The 23,842-nt window shown below is 51.5% G+C and overlaps 6 protein-coding genes across 6 annotated transcripts; 3 read left to right on the forward strand and 3 right to left on the reverse strand.

Annotated features, from left to right (window-relative positions):
- Nucleotides 1-1,238: 1,238 nt before the first annotated feature.
- On the forward strand, nucleotides 1,239-3,275 carry TGAM01_v202415 (hypothetical protein; the record flags this gene model as incomplete). Its single annotated transcript, XM_018804887.1, has 5 exons — nucleotides 1,239-1,495; nucleotides 1,546-1,739; nucleotides 1,797-2,228; nucleotides 2,305-2,796; nucleotides 2,881-3,275. 5 exons carry the CDS (start codon nucleotides 1,239-1,241, stop codon nucleotides 3,273-3,275), a joined length of 1,770 nt encoding a protein of 589 aa, XP_018661878.1.
- A 470-nt stretch (nucleotides 3,276-3,745) lies between these two features.
- TGAM01_v202416 (hypothetical protein) lies at nucleotides 3,746-5,673 on the reverse strand (the record flags this gene model as incomplete). The annotated part of the gene is made up of 2 exons (XM_018804886.1): nucleotides 3,746-5,525; nucleotides 5,597-5,673. 2 exons carry the CDS (start codon nucleotides 5,671-5,673, stop codon nucleotides 3,746-3,748), a joined length of 1,857 nt encoding a protein of 618 aa, XP_018661877.1.
- A 1,491-nt stretch (nucleotides 5,674-7,164) lies between these two features.
- TGAM01_v202417 (phospholipid-translocating ATPase) lies at nucleotides 7,165-11,935 on the reverse strand (the record flags this gene model as incomplete). Its single annotated transcript, XM_018804885.1, has 3 exons — nucleotides 7,165-8,089; nucleotides 8,145-11,332; nucleotides 11,420-11,935. The coding sequence occupies 3 exons, from the start codon at nucleotides 11,933-11,935 to the stop codon at nucleotides 7,165-7,167; spliced, it is 4,629 nt and encodes a 1,542-aa protein (XP_018661876.1).
- Nucleotides 11,936-17,232: 5,297 nt separating this feature from the next.
- TGAM01_v202418 (hypothetical protein) lies at nucleotides 17,233-19,086 on the forward strand (the record flags this gene model as incomplete). Its single annotated transcript, XM_018804884.2, has 2 exons — nucleotides 17,233-18,420; nucleotides 18,481-19,086. 2 exons carry the CDS (start codon nucleotides 17,233-17,235, stop codon nucleotides 19,084-19,086), a joined length of 1,794 nt encoding a protein of 597 aa, XP_018661875.2.
- A 338-nt stretch (nucleotides 19,087-19,424) lies between these two features.
- TGAM01_v202419 (V-type proton ATPase subunit E) lies at nucleotides 19,425-20,263 on the reverse strand (the record flags this gene model as incomplete). Its single annotated transcript, XM_018804883.1, has 3 exons — nucleotides 19,425-19,575; nucleotides 19,646-20,154; nucleotides 20,234-20,263. The coding sequence occupies 3 exons, from the start codon at nucleotides 20,261-20,263 to the stop codon at nucleotides 19,425-19,427; spliced, it is 690 nt and encodes a 229-aa protein (XP_018661874.1).
- A 1,418-nt stretch (nucleotides 20,264-21,681) lies between these two features.
- On the forward strand, nucleotides 21,682-23,091 carry TGAM01_v202420 (hypothetical protein; the record flags this gene model as incomplete). Its single annotated transcript, XM_018804882.2, has 1 exon — nucleotides 21,682-23,091. The coding sequence occupies one exon, from the start codon at nucleotides 21,682-21,684 to the stop codon at nucleotides 23,089-23,091; it is 1,410 nt and encodes a 469-aa protein (XP_018661873.2).
- Nucleotides 23,092-23,842: the final 751 nt, after the last annotated feature.

Raw genomic sequence — 23,842 nt, forward strand, 5'->3', positions numbered from 1 at the left:
TGAAAATAAACTATTCCTAGCTCTATAAATTTACGTTTGCTTTTGCTTCTCTTTTCTTTGTGAGAAATTCGAGACACAAATGCAGTTTTAGTTTCTGCATGTCCATGATCGCAAAGCTCAGGTGCCTCTCCTTTCACCGCAGCTACTGCTATGGCACAGCACAAGCTACTCCAAATAAAAAGAAAGATAGAATACGGTATTCAGATAGTGTATTGTATTACTTGATCGTATCCTATTTGGTTATCTACAGCCGGACAGATTGTGCAGCGTCCCGCCAAAACAACCTCCTTATGCAAGGATGCGGCATGGAGCTCGAAATGCTCTGATTTGATGTTTGAACTACGCATATTCCTACTCATCAGAATATTCGAGAAGAGATATCACTGTAGCAACTCGAGTTATGTCTATGTGTGCAGCTGTGCAGCTGTGTGTCAAGTGGAATTCCTTATAGTGACTCTATAGCGGACTTTCCTCCTCGTCTAGGCGCTCTTCTCCCCTAATCTTTCCTCCTCTTTCTATCTATAAGCCTTATCCTCACCCCGAAGCACACCGCCTGGTGCACGTAGCTCACTAAAGGCTGCCCAATTCCCAAAGGTTTGTTTTGATCCTGAGGAAGCCACCCGGTGCACGTGCAGCTGCCTTCTTCTCAGCTATTTGAAGGGCTCCCACCTCCCTCTTCCTCTCTCTTCTCTTCTCTTCTCTCTTCCTCTTCGTCGCCGCAAGTTTTCAAACAGGTTCGCCCTTTTGCCAACGCTTCTTCGTCCTTGAGGCCGCCAGGCACTGCTGCATCGGTGCTTTGACTTTTGGGATATCTTCTCGCCAAGGCAGGTATTTTCATTCCATGGTCTTCTCTCCCATCCCTTCCATGCATCTTCAGAGTTGATATTTCTTTTTTTCTCTCTTGGCATCGTTTTGCGGCATCATCTCTCCATCTCTCCCCTTCAGATTTCTCGTGCATTCCTCAATTCTCTGTGCAACTCTTCTACCCAACCCCTTTGAGATTCCTCAAGTCGTCGGCAGTCATCATCAAGGCATGTCATCGCCTAGGAGTCTCTTGTCAAGTGACTCTCACTTTTGCCTGACTTGGCAGTCAGACTCCTCCCATAGCCTTCCCATACAAAACTCACGTCCTTTATTCCGTCTCTTCACCGAGCTTCATCTCTAGATTGAATCAACATTCTAATAGCATACTAGCTTTTCTGACATCTTGATCAACTCTGCATCATCCTCATTTCAATATGGCAGTTCCAGAAGAAGGATCGGCCGTGGAGGCTGGAGGCCAGCCTGCTCCTGCTGGCTGGGTCGAGCGAACAGCATTCGATTACACTGCCATGGCCGAAGCCGAAACAGCTGCCACCTGGGACGGTAATGCCAGGGTTTATCAATGGAAGGACGAGTATGGTGATGTAGGCCCTGCATTTGATGAACTAGAGGTGGAACTGTTTGGGGATCCCGAGTCCCGCAGAGATCGCCAGACCGGCCTCGACTTTTCAAAGTTTGTCTCCAATCCCCTGCTCACAGTCATGATACTAATTAGGCATACAGGATCGAGCAGATTGAGGTGATCCAAGAGGGGCCGCAGAGAATCGAATATATCAAGACCTTTGCGGATGCCGGAATTCATCCGGTCATGCTCAGGAACATCGAACTCTGTGGATACGAAGTGCCGACCCCGATTCAAAAATTCACCATCCCAGCTATCCTCCAAGGATACGACGTGATTGGCGTGGCCCAAACTGGTAAGTACCTACATGTTGTTTCTCTCAATTCAACCTCAATATCTAACTTGCCTCAAGGTTCTGGAAAGACAGCGGCCTATTTGATCCCGATCTTGAGCAAGCTCATGGGAAAGGCCAAGAAGCTTGGGGCTCCTCGGCCCAACCCGGCTCGATTCCAAGAAGGAATCGACAACGTAATCGCTGAGCCACTCGTGGTTGTGGTGGTTCCTACTCGTGAACTTGCCGTGCAGATATTCAACGAAGCGCGAAAGCTGTGCTATCGCTCCATGCTCCGACCTTGTGTCGTCTATGGAGGAGTTCCTGTCCGCGAACAGGGCGGCCTTCTTTCTCGAGGCTGCGACATCTTGATTGGAACTCCTGGTCGCCTTAAAGATTTCATCGGACGTCCCGAAGTCTTGTCTCTGCGCCGCTTGAAGTACATGATCATTGACGAGGCTGATGAGATGCTCAACGATGACTGGGAGTCTGAACTCCAGGCCATTCTCTCTGGTGCAGGCAAGTATTTTCTTCCGAAGATGTTAGTCTCCATGGGCCACTGATCACTAACAAATGACTCATCATACAGAGCAAGACGTGGGAAATGTCTACTACGGCCTCTTCTCTGCTACCTTTCCCAAGGCTGCGCGAGACCTTGCGAAGAAGTACTTGTGTGATTCACATGTGCGCTTCCGAGTTGGTCGTGCCGGCAGCACCACAGAGAATATTAAGCAGATGATTGTCGAAGTCAGTCGTGAAGGGAAGAATGAAACGCTTCTGACTCTTCTCGAAGAGATGAATGGTGTTCGTACCATCATCTTTGTCAACAGTCGTCAAGCTGCCGACACGCTCGATGATTTTTTGTTCAATATGAAGCTGCCGGTCACTTCCATTCATAGTGACCGCACTCAAGTTGAACGGGAGGCTGCTATGCGAGCCTTCAGATCTGGCCATGCGCCCATTCTCGTAGCGACCGGCGTGACAGCTCGCGGAATTGATGTCCGCAATGTCATGCACGTTATAAACTACGACCTCCCATCGATAGAATACGGCGGTATTGAAGAATACACCCATCGAATCGGTAAGATTTCCCTTTCTGATATTTGCTCTCCAATCCTCAGTCCTCATCAAGTGTTTACATGACAGTTGCTAACTCTTTGGCTAGGCCGCACTGGACGCATTGGCCACCGAGGTGTCGCCACCTCGTTCTTTACAGAACGTGATGAGCCTCTCGCTAGTGTGCTCACCAGAACTCTTCTGGAAACCAATCAGGATATACCCGACTTCCTCCAGTCATACGTACCGGAAAATTGGTCCAGTGGAACCAAGGTGAAGTTTGAGACTGAATCTGACTTCGACCCCAACGACGTTGCAGGTGCCGGGGAGGGATGTGGTAATGAGGGCGGAGGCTGGAACGCAGACGATGAAGGCCAAGGCGATTCTGGCGGCGGCTGGGGCGGCTCGGGAGGAAACGATAGAACTGTTACTGGCGAAGCTGCCAACTCTGGCGGCGGCTGGGGAGCCGACGCCGCTCAACCAGCTGCTGGAGCTAGCTGGTAAACGCCTATCTTGCGCGTTGATCACTATTCTGCTATGGCAGGGTCTTTTCTTTCTGAACAATTTGATGGTTATAACTAGGGCAAACGGACAATACCAGGGATAAGGATTTTTAACAAGGTTGACAAGGAATCATAGCTGAATCATAAGGGTATCTTGAAACTATATCAAGAATGGGTAGACTAGCTATGATCAATCAACCTGAAATTGCTACTATTGACTTTACGAGCCATCAATAATGTGACTTTGTACACCAAAAGCAGTAACTACCTAATTGCGGAGGACTGATAGCAACTGGCGTTCGCCTTAACGTGTACGTGCTTCGAAGGCGATGAATGCGTCTATTACGATTACAATTAATATTGATTGATAATATATATATACTCTTAGCTGCCACTCACGTTTCTCGCAGAAATTGAATTATCCCTTCATCCAATAAAGCCAGACATCTATCCAGTTACTATATGGCACGTTTACATGTTCTTCAAGATCTTGCTCACACCAGCGACTTTCTTCGCCGATGCACCGTATCCCACCTCCACCACGCCCTGAGTAAATCGCCAAGACCGATCCTGGCTCGCGATAGGGTACTGTACGGGGGGAGGGATGGCAGTCTTGACACCCAGCCAGCCGAAGCGGTCCTCACAGACGGCCTTGATGTTGCACAGGCCGCGGAGACCTTCCTCGCCTGCGAAGCGACCATAGCCAGAGCCGGCGACGCCGCCAAAGGGGAGCTGGACGGCGTAGTAGGCGGCAAAGTCATTGACGGCGACCATGCCGGCCTTGAGGCCGCGGACGATGGGCTGCAGGGCTGGATCGCGCTCGGAGCCGTGGACGGAGGCGCCGAGGCCGAAGTTGGGGGCGTTTGCGACGGCAAGGATGTCCTCTGCGGAGGAGGACTTTGCGCGCAGCATAGTAAGGACGGGGGCGAAGCATTCGTTTTGGGCGATGCGCATAGAGGGCGTGACGTCGACGAGGAGCGTAGGCTGGAAGTAGTGGCCTCTTGGGTGGTCTGGGTGGGCGTAGCGTTTGCCGCCGGTGAGGAGGCGTGCGCCTTGGGAGACGGCCTCGTTGATGAGCTCTTCAAGGCGCGAGAAGGAGGCGTCGGAGATCATGGCGCCCATGTCTGCGTCGGGGCCGAGGCGGATGGCCTTGACGCGGGGCTCGAGCATCTCGATGAGGCGGTCGTAGGCGGCGCCGGAGGAGATGACGCGCTCGATGCCGATGCAGTTCTGGCCGGCGGCTTGGAAGGTGCCCCTGAGGATGATGTCGCGGATGCGGGGGAGGTCGCCGTCTTTCCCTTTCCTGCCGCCGGCGGACTCGAGCACGATGAAGGGGTCTTTGCCGCCGAGCTCGGCGACGACGGGCGTGAGGCTCTTGGCGGCGCTGGCGGCAACGTGGTGGGCGACGGTCTGGGAGCCGATGAAGGTGATGTGGCTGATGCCCGGGTGAGACGTCAAGTGGCCTGCAGTCTCTGGCCAGCACGCCACCATCTGGACGAGGTCTGGGTGGTGGCCATGGGCAGCAAGGGCGCCGCGCGCAATTTCGAGGAAGTATCTGCTCGACCAGGCCGTCTGCTCAGACACCTTGACGACGATGCCGTTGCCGCTGAAGAGCGCGCTGATGATGGGGCCCATCAGGTTGTGGAAGGGGTAGTTCCAGCTGACCAGCGCGGCCACCACGCCCAGCGGCTCGTAATGCACCGTGTTGCGCTTATACGCCATAAGCAGGTTGGTCGGTCTACGGGACGGTCGCAGGGCCTTTTCGCCGTGCGCGAGCGTCCACTGGATCTTCTCGATGGTGACGAGGATCTCGCCCAGCTGGGCGTCCACCATAGTCTTGCCGCTGTCCAAGCCGGCAATCTTGCAGATCTGCTCAGCGTTATCCATGATGTAATTCATGAGCGAGCGCAGGACTGCTTTACGCTGCGCAAAGCTCGTCGTATCAGCCCATTTCCTTTGCGCTTCTGCCGCGGCGGCAATGGCACGATCGATGCCTTCTTCGGTGGTGGCTTCGACGGTGCCGAGGAATTGTCCCGTGGCGGGCGCGTAGCATTGGATGGCTGAGCTTCCGGGGATTCTTATGCTGGTCTGCTTGACGGTTGTTTCTTTCTCGGGCAGCGTTGGGGGGTATACGAGGTACCAGCGAGGATCAGACGCCCAGGACGCTTGAGCAAAGGCGGCGCCAGCTCGGACAATGAGGCCGCAGATGAAGGTGGCGAGGAGGACAAACGAGGCTTGAAGTAAAGCAGGTCTGTGAAAGAAACAAATACAAGTCAGTTTATGTTTCTTTTCACTGAACAGACGCAGAAAGGTAAAACGCACGATATATCAAGCCGAGAGCCCAGGCGGCTACTCGCACCGCCTACAGACGAAGCCAGCTGCTCCACGAGACGCTCCATAGTCTCGCATCCGTCTAAACCGCCACCAACAAGATGGAAGAAGAAGAAGATACGGACGGAGAGGAGAGGAGAGGAGGAGAAAGGATGAGGATGAGGTGTCCAAAGGAGAGAATCAGATGATTTTGCTGCTATGCTGGAACGTCGTCTGAATTGAGCTGTTAAAGGTGGGGTCTAGGTTGGTTTAGTCAGGCACCCTGTCAAAAGAGGCATTGTCCAATAAGACTGAAGTGCTTCAACCTGTATGTTTTCTGCTACTTGACACCCGAAATCTCAATAAAATGCATGTTCAAGATCCAAAGATAATCCACAGAAGACAAACTACAACGGCAAGAAAGGTAATAGTTGCAAAGCCATCATGAAAATGCATATATGTGTATATATATAAAAAAGCTTTCTTCAATTTCCACCTCGCAAAGGAAACAAAAGCTGTGACTACTTGTTACTAATAACTAAAAATCCATGCAACAACCACTCTCAATCATCCACACAAAACAGCATCGTCATATCCAGACTTCTTTATTTCGCGGCCAATCCCCTTTCTTTCTTCTCAGGCCACCTTTCCCCTCAACGCCAAGGCCCACCTTTCCTGAGCAGAAGCAGCTTCGCGCAAATTTTGCTCTTTCTTTACACACTTTCAAACATTCAAGAAAAGGAATAAAAGAGAAAAACAACCAAAAAAAGAATAAATAGAACAACTACCTCTCTTCTTTCAACCTCTTCACCCTTTCCTAACTCTTACTCCGTCTGAGCAACCAAAAGAAACGCAATATGTTGTTATAATAATAATGATGAAAAGGGGGTGGAAATATACTCTTTGAGGGAATGGGAGGGTTTGCGTCGCTACTCATCTCTAGAATGCAGGATAAAAACCAGAAAATGAAGGAAGCGAAAAGAGAAAAGAGGAAAAAGAAAACAGGATTGAAAAAAAAAAACGGAACGAATAAAAAGCAGTGTGAGCAGAATGAAGAAGAGATATAATGCATCTTTCAACTAAAAATGAAAGAAATGAAAGTGTAAAAAGCAAAAAGGCAAAACAATCCCAGAATCTCCCATTTCCTTTTCAAACGCCATGCAAATATCAAGCCTCCTCTCTTTATAAAGAAGGTCCAGACAACCACATGCCTGTCAGCTTCCCCTTTACTCCTTCTTTTTTCTCTTTTCATTTTTTTCTTCTCCTACCACGTGGTGGGCGGGCTTCATAATTGCTTGCAGGCGTTACAGCATTGATATGCATCGCGATAGAAAAGCAACTGGGCGTCTCAATGCGCGCCTGAACGCAGGGGGTCATTAACAAATGTGGGTGAAAGGAGTAGCAATTCATAGATCGCTCATGCAAATCATCAAAAGCATGAATGCCTCAAAGCAGATACTTGAATATCGAGCATCATGCATCGGAAACACCTTTAAAAACAATGTAGGCGATTAAGGAGACTGGACTCAATGCAAATATACAACGAAAGAGATTTTCCTTAAAGCACTCCAGCTCTGTGTCTATACATTGGCGCTCTTTGTTAATGACAGCCCGCGTAATCTTGCACCCAGGCCTGCGGCTGCATGTGAATGGCTTGATTCAATACGAGACAGCCTTGCAGCTGAAGTAAAGTCGTTGCTAGCCTCGTAGCTATACCGTATGCGGTCCATGGATTGTCGCATACGATCATATGATGGTCTTGCCCGATCCATGCTTGGTCGCGTGGTCGTTGGCACTTCAAGTGAGTAGCGGTTAGTCGCTGGCACTTCCAACGAGTAGCGGTTGCCCGTGTAATTCGTGCTGTCGCTGCCAGTCTGGCTGTGGCCGATCTGCGTGGTCGTTCGCGTCACTGTTGATGGGGGATATATTGGGCGCAGATCCTCATCAACGCTAGCATATTGGTTGTGATTTCCCCGCGAGCTGCCAGATGACTTGCTCTTCTGGCTTTTTTCGTCGCTGACTGCTTCAATCGAATTGCTCTCTGGGCTCAGGTGAGCAAAAGCACCCAGCCTCTCTTGCTCCCGAATAATGTCGACGTCATAAGGGAAAAAGACTTTCTGGAGAGCCTTGATGGTAAATCGTGGAAAGAGGCAGATGACAGGGACAAGCACAAAGACGGCCCAAAAAGTGGCCTCTCCGTATATCTCCTTGGCCGCTCCATAAAACTGGTCAGATGAAGTAAATGAGGTGTAAATGCCTGTCCAGAAGAAGATGAAGATGTCACTGAGGAAAACAATGAGTAGGAAAAGCCAGTCCCATCGATAGGTGTTCATCATAATGTAAGCGTTGATCGTCAGAACAGCGGGGTGCGCAATGTACACTCCGAGGCGGAATCTGTCATCAATAACCAAGCCGTTTTCGGTCACAGGTCGTGCAGGCATGAATAGCAAGTACGGGATGTAGAAGACCATGATGGACTGATAAATACCGTCAAGCATGTACAGCCTATTGGGCGTGTCAGTAAAATGTGCATCGAGGTCAAAGAGAGGAGGAAACTAACCAAAACTTCGTCTGCGTCCATTCCAAGCGCTCAATACCACGACGATACAGTTGCGGCACGGCCAAGGAGATAGAATCTGAAACGTCCTGGTCGAGAATACCCATGATGGCAACAGGTATCGAAGTAAAGAACAGGTTGAACATCAGAATGTAGGTGTAATCAAACAGATATGTCATATCAAAATTGGTGTAGATGGAGTACCAGAAAATGCTGAAAGTCCAGACCATGTTCTTGTAGAAGAAGTTGGGAATAGACTCTCCCAGGCGACGGTACGACCATCGTCCATGAACAAGCACCAGGCGCCGCAAGAACCGGAACTGCGCTATAGCATAGTCAGAAGACATGGCAGCCTGTCGACCTTCGACACCAGCAATACCGACACCGACATCAGCCTCCTGAATCATGGCAACATCGTTGGCGCCGTCACCAATAGACAGAGTCATGACGTCCAGTCCGTTCTTGACCATGGAAACAACAGCGGCTTTTTGGGCAGGGCTGACACGGCAGCACAGAACAGAGCGGCACTGCTTGCAGAGGAGGAGGAACTTTTGCATCAGGCGCTCATTCAAGGCCCATCTGAGGGTGAAACCATCAATGACCAATCCATGCGTGGGAGCCGGGGGCTCGTGGTTCTTCATAGCAGCAGCAAGATCTTCATCGCTGCCAGTCAGGCCAAAGGTTCGCAGATTCTCATCCAAAATCTTTTCAATGAGACCAATGAAGACATCTTCAGCACCGTTGCCTTCAGCAGCGTCCTCTTCGACCTTAATGTGAATCAGTTCCATGTCGTTGTTGAGCAAGTTGCAGGAGAAACCAATGTTGATAGCAGTCTCAACCTTGTCGCCAGTCAAAACCCAGAGCTTAATACCGGCCTCACCCAGTAGCTGAATAGTATCGGGAACGCCATCCTGGAGACGATCTTCAATAGCGGTACCACCAAGAAGCATGAGATCCTGCTCAATGAGCTCGGCAACGGCCTCAAGCTTCTCCTCGCGGTCTTCAAGAGCGGCAGCAGCGATATCGTGTTGCTTTTTCCATGTACGATACTCGGATTCAGTGAGCTCCTTTGAAGCGATACACAAGGTACGCAGACCCTCGCGAGCAAACATTTCCAAGTGTTCGGCAGTGACTTGTCGTAGCTCCTTTTGCTCGCCCCTCTTGAGACGAGCGTAGATGACGGAGTCGGCACCCTTGCAGAACAGAACAATTCGACCGTCGGGCATACGGATAATGGTGCTCATTCGCTTTCTGGTGGAGTTGAACTCGATGGTATTGAGAAGCGGGTAGTGACGATCCTCGCCCATAACGTTGACATTGATGCCATCCGAATTGTTACCCAGCACAGTGAAACCCATGTCGCGGGCGGTGGCAACCAAAGCTTCTTCATCGGGAGATTGTGCCTTGAAGATCATGGTTGGTGGATCACCGGGAGTGCGCTCAGCCATGACAGTGTGGCAAAGAGCCAAAGCAAGCATGAAGCTTTCGTTGGCCTGCTGCTGCTCGGCTCCGTGATGACCAGCCAAATCGGCAACAAAGTCCGGGGCAACAAAGGTAACAGCTTCGTCGTGGAGATAGGGATTGTCGTGGATTTTGCGGAGGCCAATGAGCGCTTGCACTTTAGCCTCGGCGATTTCGCCAAGAATTCTCTCAGATTCCTTTTCAACATCGACACCGAGGCGCTTCTGCATACCAGCTTGGGCTTCAGTCCAGGCTTCTCCGTAAGGCTGTCCGTTGATCGTAGCTTTCTTAAACTCCATGACGTTTTGGGTAAGAGTTCCCGTCTTGTCGGAGAAGACGTACTCAATCTGACCAACATCATCGGAGATGTTCCAAGTTTTGGGGACACAGGGTTGGTCGATTGGCTCGTAATACATTTGCACGTCGCTGTAGATGAAGACTGCCTGCAAAGTTCGAACAATTTCCAGCGTGATATACAAAGAAATAGGGATCAAATTCTGGAAGACGATGATGGCTGCCCAAAAGGTGACGAAACCAGTGACGCTAGAACTGCCGCCAATGGAGCCAAAATCAAAGAAATGCAGAGAGGCGTCCGTTCGAGACCAGGCCACACCGTTGATGATGGCCGCGAGCAGACACATGATGGAGAGGACAAGGAAGTTGATAATAACGGTCCAGTTCATTTCGCGGGCAATGCGAGAACGCTTGCTAGGTGTGATACCAGCGTTCATCATAATCTTGGTGTCGTGTCCAGTGAAGATGACAACGCCCAAGATCCATTCGGTGTTTCGCAGGTTACAGCCACGCAGCATCAGGTTGTCAATGGTAATGGCTTCTGTCATCTCTTCAGGCTCTTCTTCAAGATATCCAGGAATCTTCTGCTGCCATCTGATAGCACCGTTGTACTTGTACAGATTAGGCTGGGGAGCCTCGCTCTCGATGCGGAACTGGGCACGCTCGCAGTCTCGGGCATGTTTGATGCCCCGGCCGCAGCGGAGAGCCTGTCGAACCTTGAGATTGGTTTCGCCGTCGAGGTTTTTCGTTTCAACATAACAAGCGCCGTCGGGATCGGAGGTGGACAGGATGATGACATCAGCAGGAAGCTCATCGTCCTTGTAAATACGCACGAAATCGCCGACTGTCAAGGTCTTCCAGGTATCCTTTCCAAAGCGGGCACCCTTGGGTTCGATATCATAGTTGATCAGATCGGACTTCATGACAGCGGCGGCCGAGGCTCGCTTCACGTCCTCCTCGTCGGGTTCGAACCGGAGGGCGTTGGGAGTGGGCGAAGAAACAGGCGTCATCTGAATGTCATCCGCGTTAGAGACGTAGGACTCGCGGCCTTCAAAGGGTGATGCCATGGATTCGCGGTGTCTTCTGGTGCGGACGGAGTCAATCGAGGCTCGGGGTTCATCTTCGACGACAGGCATTTTGCGTTTCTGGCGCTCAGCGCGAGCCTTCTTGGACCATGTGCTCTGAATAGCACGCCATATACGCCCAAAGAATCTCGAATTGGCTTTCTTAAATCTTCTCCAGGCGGAAACATTGTCCTCTTCGACATTGACATTGGTCCAGTTATGAAGACGATGGACGGGGGCATTGTTCAGTTCGTTGTCGAGAATGGTTCTTCGGTAATCCTCAATGGCATCCTTGACGGAGGTAAGCGCGACAATGACAATAAGCGGGACGGCGTTGAGTCCCGGATTGACAGTGCCGAAAATGGAGAAGGCCTAGATACAAGAGTTAAAAAATTGAGCTTAGACAAGGGGATATTGGACGAAACTAGGATGAATTAAAGCTTTGACAGATGTACTTACACCCAAAATAATCGTGAACAAGAAGAAGATGTTGGCAATGTTGTGGAATTGAAACCATATGTTCTTCGGAATGAACGAGAGAGGCGTGTACTTGGCAGTTCGAATCTTGTTTCGAGGGTACTCGGCAATGGGGTGGCCCTCTTCCAGCATGTCGTCGGGGAGCGGCAAGTTGAAGTAAAGCTGACGGTTCTCCTTGTCGTCCTCGTCGCCGTCATCGGACTGGGTGGTGGCATCTCCAGTAGGCTTGATGTCCTGGTCGTCTTGACCATCATCGCCGTCAGGGTTCTGCTCTGGAGCACCGGCACCACCTCGTCCGCTGCGGCGCTTCTCGCTGGCGCTGGACGTCGTCCTGTTGTGCTGCATGCGATCGAGCAGCGACTTGCGTTTTGTCGCACTGCTCTTGACCGTCATCCTGCGGGTAGCCCATCTCGCCCTCTGCGTCTTGGCCAGCTTCGATTTGGGGCTGCTGCTGCCTTCAGCTGGCGGCGGCGGCGGCGGCGGTACGGAGTCGCTCATTGTGGCTGCGATGTCGCGGGCAATTGCCCGTTCAGCCGTGAATGGCCAGCCAGGTCGGGAAGTGGAAGCTTCGGCGTCAAAACGAGTGACCGAGCCAACGGTGGAAGAGTCGCTTCGAGGTAATCGATACTAAGGGAATTCGACGGACGCGATCGGGGGGAACAGGCACGGCCCAGGGTCGAGGGCACGGTTCGGGGCGAACAGCGAGCGAGTGGTTGCTGGAGAGGAAAAGGCGCGAGGCGGGAGAAGGGACCCTTTGAGGTGCAGAGACCGAAGCGCACCGAGGGCTCGACAAAGAACGTCGATGATGCACGTGTCGTCGCGGGCGACAATGAAGCTGGAGGTTGAGGGAGGCGAAGAAACAATGCAGGAGCAGGAAAGAAGAATGAAAGCACGGGTATAGCAGATGGATCTACTACTATCGCCTGTAACGTGGGCTGGGTGACGGGGAAAAAAAGTACATGTAGCCTTTAGCGGAGGTTACGGCGCGCTGTGGACTTAGTTCCCGGACCATCCGACCGACCGAATCCGATGGCGCAAACTCGACGATATTTCCAACCCCACACGAGGATGTCGTGGGAAAAAAAAGAGAGAGAGTATCAGAAGGGGAATGCGAAGGAGAAGAAGAGTGCAGCGGGTTTAGCGCATGCTGGGGGGGTTGGCACTTCTTCTGTCTCTGGCCGTGTCGCTGTCTCTACAGTCCATACCGACCTGGAGCCGCGAGACGTGAGAAGTGCATGGACACGAAATTGGTCAGCATGGGCACTTGCTCGCCGATGAGTCCGCACCGTTCCCCCAGGTATTTCCTAGCGGCCAGTACTTGCACAAGTGACGGACCGGCTGTGTGTAATCCATGCCGCTGGGCCTTCTAAATCGGTGCATCAGCGCAACGTCGTCATCGCGCCTAATGCCGCGCCCTGGTTGTAGCAGCAGCCTCTGCTGGCTCACACTACTCTACGGCGGGCAATATCTCGCTTTCTACAAACAGCCGTACGTCAGGGTGCAGTAGCAGCAGATCTGGCCCCGTGGCCTCTTTATTTTTTCCATCCAGCTTCTTATCCTCGGCCACGGCCTTTTCCATCCGCGGGCATCGCGACTCGACAAACCGTCGACGGCACGGAGCACGGGTGATTGCTAAGACAGCGATCCAGAGGCTAGATCGCCCCGACCCCTTGAAGCGTGCCTATATTTGTACCACCTAATAACCACAGTTCCTGGCCCATGTCCCACGAGCAACGCGTGCAATGCCTCTATTCTTTCGCCAATCGCTGCGTGTGCTGTGCCTAACCGGTGCTTGTACTTACAGTAGCAATCAATCAATTGCTTCCATTGTAGGCCGGTGGAGTGCGGGCCCTCCCCGGAATAAGGCGCCGCCCACTGTGCACGGAGAACTGCAGCGCTCTATGTCCGGCACCAAGTATCACGCCCAGCAAGGTACTTGCAGGACCGTATGGACAGGCTGCACGGAATACGGACTTGAGCCCCTGGTTTCTGGCTCTTGACTTGCCTGAAGCACCGGACGGCCAGCGGGCTTGAGGTACCTGACCAGCCACTGGCAAGGATGCCCTCAGCCTGGACTACAGGTACTACCACGTTCCTATTACAAGCAGGAGCTGCGTCGAGAATCGCTACTTGTACATGCACGCAACACGAGATGCATCCATCCCATCTGCAATGCCCCAAGGCGGGCTGCTCTGTTTGGTAAGACTGTCCGCGGAGTAGATGACAGAGCACGCGCTAGCAACTTTAGACATATAAGAATTTTTTAAAATTTTCCTTTTTCCTCTTTAGCCTCATTGATTTGTTTGTCTTTGGCCGCCTCCTCCATCTTTTTTAAACTGTGGCGTCCACGCCTCCTGATCGACTACGGCGTGCACGACAGCCCCCAATTGCCATGAGGCGCTCCGCACAGCCTAATTAAGAGCCCGGCAGAGGAGGCAGTGTCTGCGCGTCTGCACCACCACCGGAGCCCTCTGAAGCAGCGAAGCAGCGCAGCGGGTAATATCAGGGCTCAGGCTAGGAGGGACAAAAACGCCGTAAATACGAGGCTCTGTCATCGAGGTTGCTGTTTGTGGCTTTGCTTACACAAGCCGCCTCAACGTGGATGTGTCAGCGCCTTGTGGCAGCCAGACTGACGGGCGCAATTACTAGCTATCGCCAAATAAGCGGCGCTAGGTTGATTCCAAGGTTTTCCGTCTTTGCTGTCACTGAGTCGCTGCCGGAAGGGCGCCTGTCAGAATCTTCGGCAGAGGCTGGCGCTACGCTTCGAAGTCATCGCCACACAGATGCATGTACGAGTACCCGGGCAGGGACGTGTCTTGTCTTGCCTCACTGGCCACTGCGAGCAATCTTCAAGTGCATACATGTAGAACAATTCATCTGGAATAGGGGGGCCCATCCACTGCTGAGACAGCGGATTCCTCCAGGGGATTGCGGGTGGGGATGTGCTATCAAGTACATGTACCTTTATACGCAGTGCTGCGACTGGCTCAGGGCGATTATTCACAGCAAATTGCCTGTCGTGGCCCTGGTCTATCAAGATACGATACGAACGAGTGCCGCTGGAGATGGGCCTCGCAATAGTCCGCGCGTAATAGAGGACCCTGATTTATTTTTGGAGGGGCCGCGACCACTCTCATCTGCCCTTTGTAAATCAATACCCTAGTGCGCCGTGCTACTGGAGCTGTTATTCGTCGCGTGCACGGCATGCTTTCCGGTCACCAACCTCTGGGCTTTGATATCAATACCGCTAATAGATGTAGTTGAACAATGCTGATCGCACGTGAACATCTGTACTTGATGCCGATTCCAGACATTACGCATCTTTCGTCCCATGGAATCCATGGAATGCTTGTTTCTAACATGCCAAGCGCCCCATTCTCCATCGGCCACTGCCAGGTTAGGAAATTGTCTACACGTACCTACCGTAGGCAACACCATCAATCTACAGCTCTCAGTGAAGCGCTCACGCGAATGCAGGTTGGCAGCAAAATTGCTACATTAGCACATAAAAATCACAACACGGGATTTCGCCTGAACAAGGCCGCAGAAGCTACGGTAGCCATGCGCCGAGAACCCCCCTTTCTGGAGCGCCGCGGCCGCTCTGCATCCAGAGCTCCTCAATGGCTCGACTCACATGCAGCGTGAATAGCATCAGCCTCCTCAGGGACGAACCCCTCCAACCGCCAGAGCCAAGCATTTGCGCTCCGCTCCTTCGAGAGCCCTCTTTGCCACGCCAAGCTGAACCTGGCTCGTCCGCTTCGTGCCGACCTGATTCGTACGGAAGGGAAATTTGGCGATGGCGCCAAGAGGGTCTTTTCAGGGGTGGGTTCCACGGCGAGCCATTGCTTTAGCCAGGGGTTTGAGCAATGCAAGTCACTCCTCTGCGAATGACCCAGCAGGTGAACTTGCAGTGGTGCCAGTTCTCCGTACTACGACTTCTCGCATCAATGCTTGGCCTTGAGCCAAGCCTGCTCGTGCTAGTGTCAATTTCGGAGTCTGGAAATATATTGCTCATGATCCTGGCATACAAGACTGCTACAAGCACAACTATATTCCCGATGCATCGCACTTAATATCCTACGGACTTAAGTCTTCTTTCCAGTCCCCGTCGTCGTCGTCGCTTTCTGTTCCTGGTCGGTACTCGCGTTCTTCCAGGTGGCCGGTTACCGGAAACTGTCCTGAGCTATTCTATCACATCTCGTCCTACCGGCGCAAAGGTCTTCTCCGCCAGAGTGCGTAGCCGAAATAAGGCCCAGCCCAAGAATTTCAGGGATGGCATGAGCTGCCTAGGCGCAGATCTGGCCGCTGCCTACCACACTGCCTTGGCTACGAAAGGGGAGACGAGCCAGGTTTGTGACTGTCTCCTGCTTGCTTGCTTACTTTATCGAATCTCTGCCCATCGTATCTACTCCCTGCCAGGTTCAGACGAGAGAAAGCTTGTCGAAGCTTGGCCAGCGTATACACTCCACGGTACGCAATGACTTGGCATAGGGGCGCAGAGAGGTGTTTCGAAATGAGCCTCCACCCCTTCGCCGGGATATCAGATCTCGCAAACGGTGGACTCCGGACTTGATGTACTCCGCAAGGCATGTTTTTGCGTGGTAGGAAATATGTGAGACATAACTTTTGACTGTACGTACTTGTATCATTACCTCTCCCCACTGCTCAAAGCCTAACTGATGCTGGAGCTGCGGGATGTTCCTCATGCACATCCAGCCTCCTTTACTTGCGTGCTTGTCTAAGAACGAGACACATTTGTCTTGTTTGGCGCGTGGCACTGGCCCCCTCCAATCCTTTGTGCCATAGTTCAATACTCGGCAGCTAGTGGTATATACTCGGTGCTATATTAGCATCTCGGGTTCGGGTGTCAGCAATCGCGCGTCGCCGCTATAACACACACTTCATTCCCCATCCAAGGTTTGTGTTAGGGGGGCATAGCCCTACAAGCGGCGTCTCACGTTGCGGCATGGCCAGAGATCCTCCAGGTACGGCGTCGCATTACGGAGCCCGAAAGGAGATTAACGGACAAGGCATACCGATCCTCCAGAGTCGACCAACGGATTGCCATGCTCCGAGTTGAGCTGAAACACGGCCGTGTAGCCGCTCGCCTGTTACCCTGTATCTGCTATTTTTTGCCACTCGAGAGACAAATTAAAAAGATGAAGATATACGTACTCTTGGAGGCTTAGAAAAGACTTTGCGGGTGATGACTGGCGTTTCCAATTAGGTTCGAGCTTGAGGCGTGGGATATCGCCTGAGAGTAGTGTGGTCGTAATATGGGTTTCTTGAATTCGTCCGCTGTCCGTCTGATTGTGCATTTGCCAGGCTCAGCTCAAAAGCCTAATGCCACCGTTTGTCGTGTCAGCAAAGCTCTTGGCAGAGGATGCCGTCAATTGAATTTGTCTCGCACCCAGCGATAAGAAAAGAACACGGTGCAGATCTTGTAGATCTCCAAAGGATCAGTCACATGGCGATCTTCAAAGATACGGGTACTTTTGGGCGAGCAAATGCTGAGCTCAAGAGGAAAACAAGCACAAGTACACATGTACCCTGTCCAGATCGGCCGTCGCCTGCGCCACATCCGGCGATCAGGTAAGCCAGGATGCTGCGCCATGAAACACCAGCAGCTGGGCGCTAATTGGCTGGTGGGACCTGCTCTTTCACGACGAACCTCACTTCAAGGCATCTCACTCAGCGCAGCGCCCAACGATTGCCAGCTAGGTATCAAGCGCCACAACAATAGAAACAGCATCAGGGGATAGACAGCGCCAACAGGGCGCGGCAACAGAGCAGCCATGCCTGGAAAACCAAAGGGGAATAAGAGCATCCTGTCGTATTTCCAGCCATCCTCGCCGCCTGTGCCATCGTCCCAGACATCAACGCTATCGTTCAGAGATACGTCTCCACCGGCGCCGTCATCGCCGCTCAGCTACAAGGCTACGCCCGTTGCGAAGAAGGCCGCTCCCCTGGAAATCGGTGCTTCTGATGAGGAAGCCGGCGATGAAGAATGCTCGGATGACTCTCTGGAAGATCTATCAGCTCTACTAGGGCGAGAACGGCCCGGTCACACGCCCCCAGCAAACCATACTTTGTTCTCTACCCCAAAGGCCAAGAGGACGGCAATAGGGCCTTATTTGTCCCCGTATAAGCCCAAACACAAGTTTGATCTCAAAGCCCTAGCCAAGGATGCACGCCGGGATAATGCCATCAATGCAAGCTCGGTGAGAGCGAAAGCATCTGCAGATGAGCCTTCGTCACCGCCAAGGGGAGAGGCCTTTGACCTTGCTTTTACTGATATTGTCAAAGAAAAGAGCGGGCAAGATGCACACAAAGTGCTCAGGGCTGTGCAAAGAGCAGAGCCAATACAGTCCCAGCCTCAATACTGTTTCTTCAAGAAGGACTACAGAGTCCTCCCGAGCTCGCCTGTCCCGAGTTTCCCTCGAGGCTCACCATGGAACTTGTTAACCCAGGGCAATCAAGCGGCCAGAGAACGAAACCTTACCTCTGGGATTCCTCAAAACATCTTGGCGAAGAAAGGAGGCTTGCCAGATTCTTTATTCGAGTGGATCTTGGATGAGCTATGCATTCAGAGGTCTTCCCTTATAAGACGTGAATACTGTATCATCATCAGCAGTTGTCACGATCAAGTGGATAGGATCTTGACTCCTGAGCGATTGGAGGATCTTTTTCTTCGACTTGGTGCTACCGACGACATCAAAACTCGGGATTCTGAGATTGCCGTCTCAAAACCAAACCAAGAGCCATATCAGGATCGTGACTGGTCATGTCTGGAATCATTCTTAGTTCTTTTATCTGAGGTCTCCGACCATTTGTCAACAGAATCTGCCATCTATGCATCCCAGATTCTGCTCCGAATATCCATGGATAAGCTTTTGATCTACAACATCGACCTATTGGCGGCATACGAAGAGGCAATTGAAAGGCTAACTAATGCGATCCCACGCTCATTATGGGATTCGTTTGTAAGTAGCACTCTTTCTGTTATCCTTTTATTCCTGCTTTCCAACTGCTAATCTGCCCAGTGTGTTGACGCATGCTCAATTTTGCACGCCACAGTCAAGATTCAGCATATTAGGGCGAATGCTTTGCAATGCCTGACTATCCGCAGTGTCAGGACACATGAAGTCCGGAGAAGACTTGCAATTTCATTCCTATTTGACGACCCCAGCCTAGCTCGCCAGGTTCCTGAAACAGTTTTTACAGTCAGAAGCGTCATTGATCGTCTGGGCGAGGAGGATTTCAATATTACCTCGCAAACCGACTTTGCGGAGCTCAAAGCCATGATGATTATTCTCGATATCGCGGTTGATGATGGATCGCCACCTGAGTCGAATAACCCAGAAGATATCCAGAGGTTCAACCAAGATGTCGACGAGCTCGCCACAAAGCTCAGAGAAATTTGGCGCAAGATCAATGATTCGGGCATGAAGATTACGCGTACCGAAGCGAAAAGCGTTGTCGAATGGGTCCAGCAACGCCTCTCTAACACCGTTCGGACGCGTAAAAAGGTAAAGCAGAGCATTTTTGATATTCCGGGCCAGGAGGACCTCGCATCTCTGCCCAAGCAGCAGGAGTACATGGCCAAGTTTTTCAAAAAGATACCCAAGCCACAAGCAGAGAGCGATTAAAGAAGGAAGAGAGGCATTTCTTGTACTTGATGTTATACTGGTATTGCATTGATGGATTTGAGCAACAATGGCGTTTGGAGAGCATATATTGGGTGGCCTGCGGGCCTGAGGATTTGCTTCATTGATAGTATTTGATTAGAAGAACGAAACTTAGCTTTGTAATGACATATGATACAACATCTAAGCTAGTAAAAAGCACAGACTAAGTCGACAAAATGCATGCCTCGGAGTTTCAACATGCTGGCCCCTCTACTCTCCCCTCTACTCTCTCATCTTTCCCCCTTTTCTCGAAACAAAGGTAATAAGATATATGTTGCCAAGTGACTTCTGGAGTGAATCTAATCGTAGTATTTGCGGTTGGGGTTCTTTCCAAATAGGTTCTCTCGTACGGCCGGTGCCGCAGCGTGTTCTAGCAGCTGCAATCGGGCCTCTAGGGTGTTGTCAATGTCAATCTTTCCCTTTCCGCCGAGGATGATGATGCCGCCGGCACTGTAGTAAACACCGAGTTAGTAATCTGAACATGCTCCACGACCATCAGTGAACCAGTGCTGCAACGTACGTTGAATCATCCAGGGGATTGGACTCGTCAATCGTGGCAGTGACATCCTTGCCAACCTCCTTCTTGTACTCCTTGGCGGCCTCCTCAACGGCCTTCTTGACGGCATCGTAGTCCGACTTCTTGGCCTGAAGCTGCACCTCCGACTCGTTCATGGCGTAGAAGCCCTCCAGCACGAGCCCGGTCAGCGTCTTCTGGTACTTATCCTTGTCGCTGACCCCCGAGGCGAGCTGCTTCCGGGCCTCGTCGAAGATGCTGTCGAGCAGCTCCTGCCGGGCGCCGAGCACCTTGAGCCGTGTCTTGTTGGCGACGGTCGACCGGGTGATTTGCTGGGACATGGTGGCTTGCTTGAACTTTTTCTCGTACTGGGTGTCGATGGCGTCGGTCTCCTGGCGGACGAGCTTTGACTTTTCGATTTCGAACTCCTCGTTGGCCTTGATTTCGATCTCGCGGGCCTTTTCCATGGCTTCCTGCTTGATGAAGGCGGTCATCTTGCGGAGCTCATTGTCGACCTACAGAACGGGAAGGGAATCTTTGATTAGCATTTACATATTCGATTCACAGGTCCGGTAGCTTTTGGGATGAACCTACCTGCTGGTCGGATAAGGCGTGTTGCGACATCTTGGCTAGGCGGGGAGGAGATGATGACGTTGAAGCAATTGCGAAAGGGACTCGGTATGGTAAGGCCTGGGAGGAAGATGGACTAGGACTATGTCCTTTTGTCTCAACGATCTGAAAAGATGTAGTGGGATGGCGGTCGAGAGTCTTGCTGGTGGAAGCTCTGGATGCGTGAGGGATGAAGCGTAATATCTCGGAGCTGTGATGTTGCTGCTTGGATGCAAGTGGAGCAGCGCTACAGCGGGTTAAGAGAGCGCTGTAGCGCTATTGGTAGTTGGACGGGCGTCGCACCTACTTCTGGAGCCGCGACTGACGCACCGCCACAGCCTTGTCGACGGCAACCTTTTTGGAGGCTGCATTTGTTTAGAGTCACGGAGTGCCTACATAAAATCGCATGGCTGCTTGGCCTTGTATTTCTGCATTTGGCTCCTCTTCATCATCCCTCTATGAATTATGCGCATGGCAAATTTTTTTTGATGAACCTTCCCCTTTTGTGGCATATCTAAAACAAAGCACAAGGAGCAATATCCAAGCAGCTCGGCTTGATGACGAGTGTCACATGACCGCACCAGCCACACTGGCCCAGAGCTCTCCCCCCAGCGTGTTATGCACCTCTGGCTGCAGCTCAGCACGCGGTGCTCCATTCGCATACCGCTTGACGTCGTCAGGTGGCTCTGCATGATTTATCGAGCGCCAACGCAACTCTCTGCACGCTGCCTCACCCGTTGGGCCCCAGCTGATTTAGTCTCGCTATCCGGACGAATTACTTGCGACCACAGCCGCGTTTTTGGGGGGCTGGCTCCTTCAACCGCTACGACGGTTCATCACGAGTATACACCATATTGCAACGATACCGCAGACTGCGCTCGACTCGAACCAGGGGTCCAGCTGCCATTATACGCTCGGTGACATCCTGTCGACGGAAGCGACGGGCAGGCCGAAAGCTATATCAACATCCTTTCTTTTCTTTCCCCCCTCCATCAACGACGAGAAATAGGGAGGGAAACCAGGGTGAAACACTCTGCAACTTCCTTTTACAGCCTTGTTTCGATATTCAATACTCAACCTGCCCAGCACATAGCACCCATACCTATGCGACGACCGGGCGTCTTATTGTTTATATCTACCGGTGGATGACCTCAGGTCCGGAGACGGCGTAATGGGGCCTATTGGGAACATCTCCCCGGGAGGGAGCATAGCTGTATGCGCGCACAATCAGTCCCTGAGTCAGGGCGATGGGAAACTCCAGGCTCTTGCATCTTGCTAACACTACACAGTTAGGAATCCTCGTTGGCCTGATCTCGACTAGCGTTCAAAGTATAGGCCTCACTTTGCAGCGAAAATCACATATACTCGAAGACGAAAAGGGGCCGCACGATGTCCGCCGCCCGCCGTATCGGAGAAGGAGGTGGCAGGTGGGCATGGGCATGTTTGTCATTGCGAATATCCTAGGGAGCACCGTCCAGATATCGACGCTGCCACTGCCCGTCCTCTCGACGCTCCAGGCCGCGGGGCTGGTGTTCAATTCAATATGCGCGACGCTCATTCTCAGCGAGCCCTTTACTCGATGGTCCCTATGCGGCACCCTGCTGGTCACCGCTGGAGCAGTCTTGATTGCCATCTTTGGAGCCATTCCATCGCCGGCCCACGAGCTGGATGAGCTTTTGGAATTGCTGGCCCGGAAGCCGTTTATTGTTTGGATGATACTCCAGGCATTCTTTGTCGTGTCGCTGGCTGTTGCTACAGACGTTACCACCCATCTCTCCAACCTGTCGCACAACGCCAGATTCCGCCTAATACGTGGCATAAGCTACGGTGTCATCAGCGGAGACCTCTCAGCACACTCTTTATTATTTGCGAAATCCGCCGTCGAGCTCCTCATCAAGACAATAGGCGGCAAGAACCAATTCCTTCGCTGGCAATCCTGGGCAATCGTCCTGGGCCTTGTTTCTTTAGCTCTCTGCCAGCTTTACTATTTGCATCGCGGCCTGAAATTAGTTTCCACTTCCGTCTTATATCCTCTTGTTTTTTGCGTATACAATATCATTGCCATCTTGGATGGCTTAATTTACTTCAACCAGACGAGCCTCATCTCAACACTTCGCGCCTGTCTCATCACCCTGGGCACTATCATTCTTCTGTCAGGCGTCTTGGCCCTATCTTGGCGGTTAAGTGACGAGCAGCATGCTCCGGCAGTTGGTCAGTCTTCGTTGGCTCCCGGTCTTGGGCTTGTTGACGATACTGAGGGTGAGGAAGAATCACTAATGGGCCCAGAAGCCACCCCCGAGATTGATGATGAGCTGCCTTCTACGGCATACCAAACGTTCCCCGTCATACATGGCGATACCGCTCCTATGACGCCGACGCGCAAGAAGAGTCTGGGTTGGGTGGAGCGGGATGAGATCTGGGGAGAGTTACAAGATCAAGATGAACCTACCACGCCTTCTGGGCGGCGCCGATCGATGACGCTTCCGATGAGAACCGAATCAACGCCGCTGCTTCCACCTGTAAAGAGGGCGATGAGTGGCGTGAGCCTCTCGGGCCAACCAAGTTCCAGCGCAGATCCTTCTCCTCGAAAGTTTGCCCGCCGTCGGAGGAAGAGTACTGGGTTCCCAGGCTTGGTTGCGCGCCGAAATCTTCGAAGAGACTCGGCCTTTTCAGATACCCTTGGTGGCTTATTCTCGTTGAACTGGCTGAGGCGCCATAATAGAAATACTTCTATGGGCAGTATCAGCATAGAAAACGAAAGCAGCCCGTTGCGTCAAAATTATAGAGATGATCCGGAAGAGGAAAGAGGTTCAGATGGCAGGCCCAACGACTCAAATGTATGAGTTTAGAAAGGAAGAAGGGGAAGAGGAAGAGGAAGAAAATGAGGGGATACAATATACGTGATGTCGATTTGAGAGACATCTTCTAGACTATTAATCATTCACTGAGGACTGATGTGAAATGAGGCGTGTTTTGGGCATGTTGATCTCCGGCTTGAATTTTCCTGGAGATTGAGAGAGTCTGACGACAGCTCCTTTATTTTGGTCCTCGATTTCATTTTTCTTCATATTATACCACGATGGAAATCTAGTTTGTTCATGGCGGGCTTGCATTGCGCTAGATGCTGGGAAGCAGATTTGCAGGAGAATATTCAGGGGGCACCTTTTCGCATCCATAGCTTTCTTTCCTTCCCCGAGTTCTCGTTTTGTTCTAGCGAGTTATAAATCACTCACGATATGTATTTTTACTAGTTTTTTTAGGCATCAAGATATTTTTATTCTGGCATGGGAGTGGTCAAGTGTTGTTTTTGCACTAAGGGTTAGAAGATCTTAGAAGAAGGGATTAGAAAGCGAAAAGGTTCATATTAAAAAAAGAGTACTTTTGGGAATTAGGTAGAGTAAGACTTATAAAACAAATTTTGTGTGCAAACGCTATGGGAATATAAAAACTTGACAAGAATGAAGCTGTTCATACATGATAAAATGTGATGTTTGAGTCTAAAAAAAAAAGAGTTTTTGAGAGAGATGTGTGGTTGTAACCGTGACTGTTGGTGTTTTTTTTTTGTTATAGACGAAATCATTATTTTAACATTTT

Source organism: Trichoderma gamsii (assembly GCF_001481775.2).
Source record: "Trichoderma gamsii strain T6085 chromosome Unknown Scaffold_6.2, whole genome shotgun sequence".
In the NCBI taxonomy this organism is placed as follows: Eukaryota; Fungi; Ascomycota; class Sordariomycetes; order Hypocreales; family Hypocreaceae; genus Trichoderma; species Trichoderma gamsii.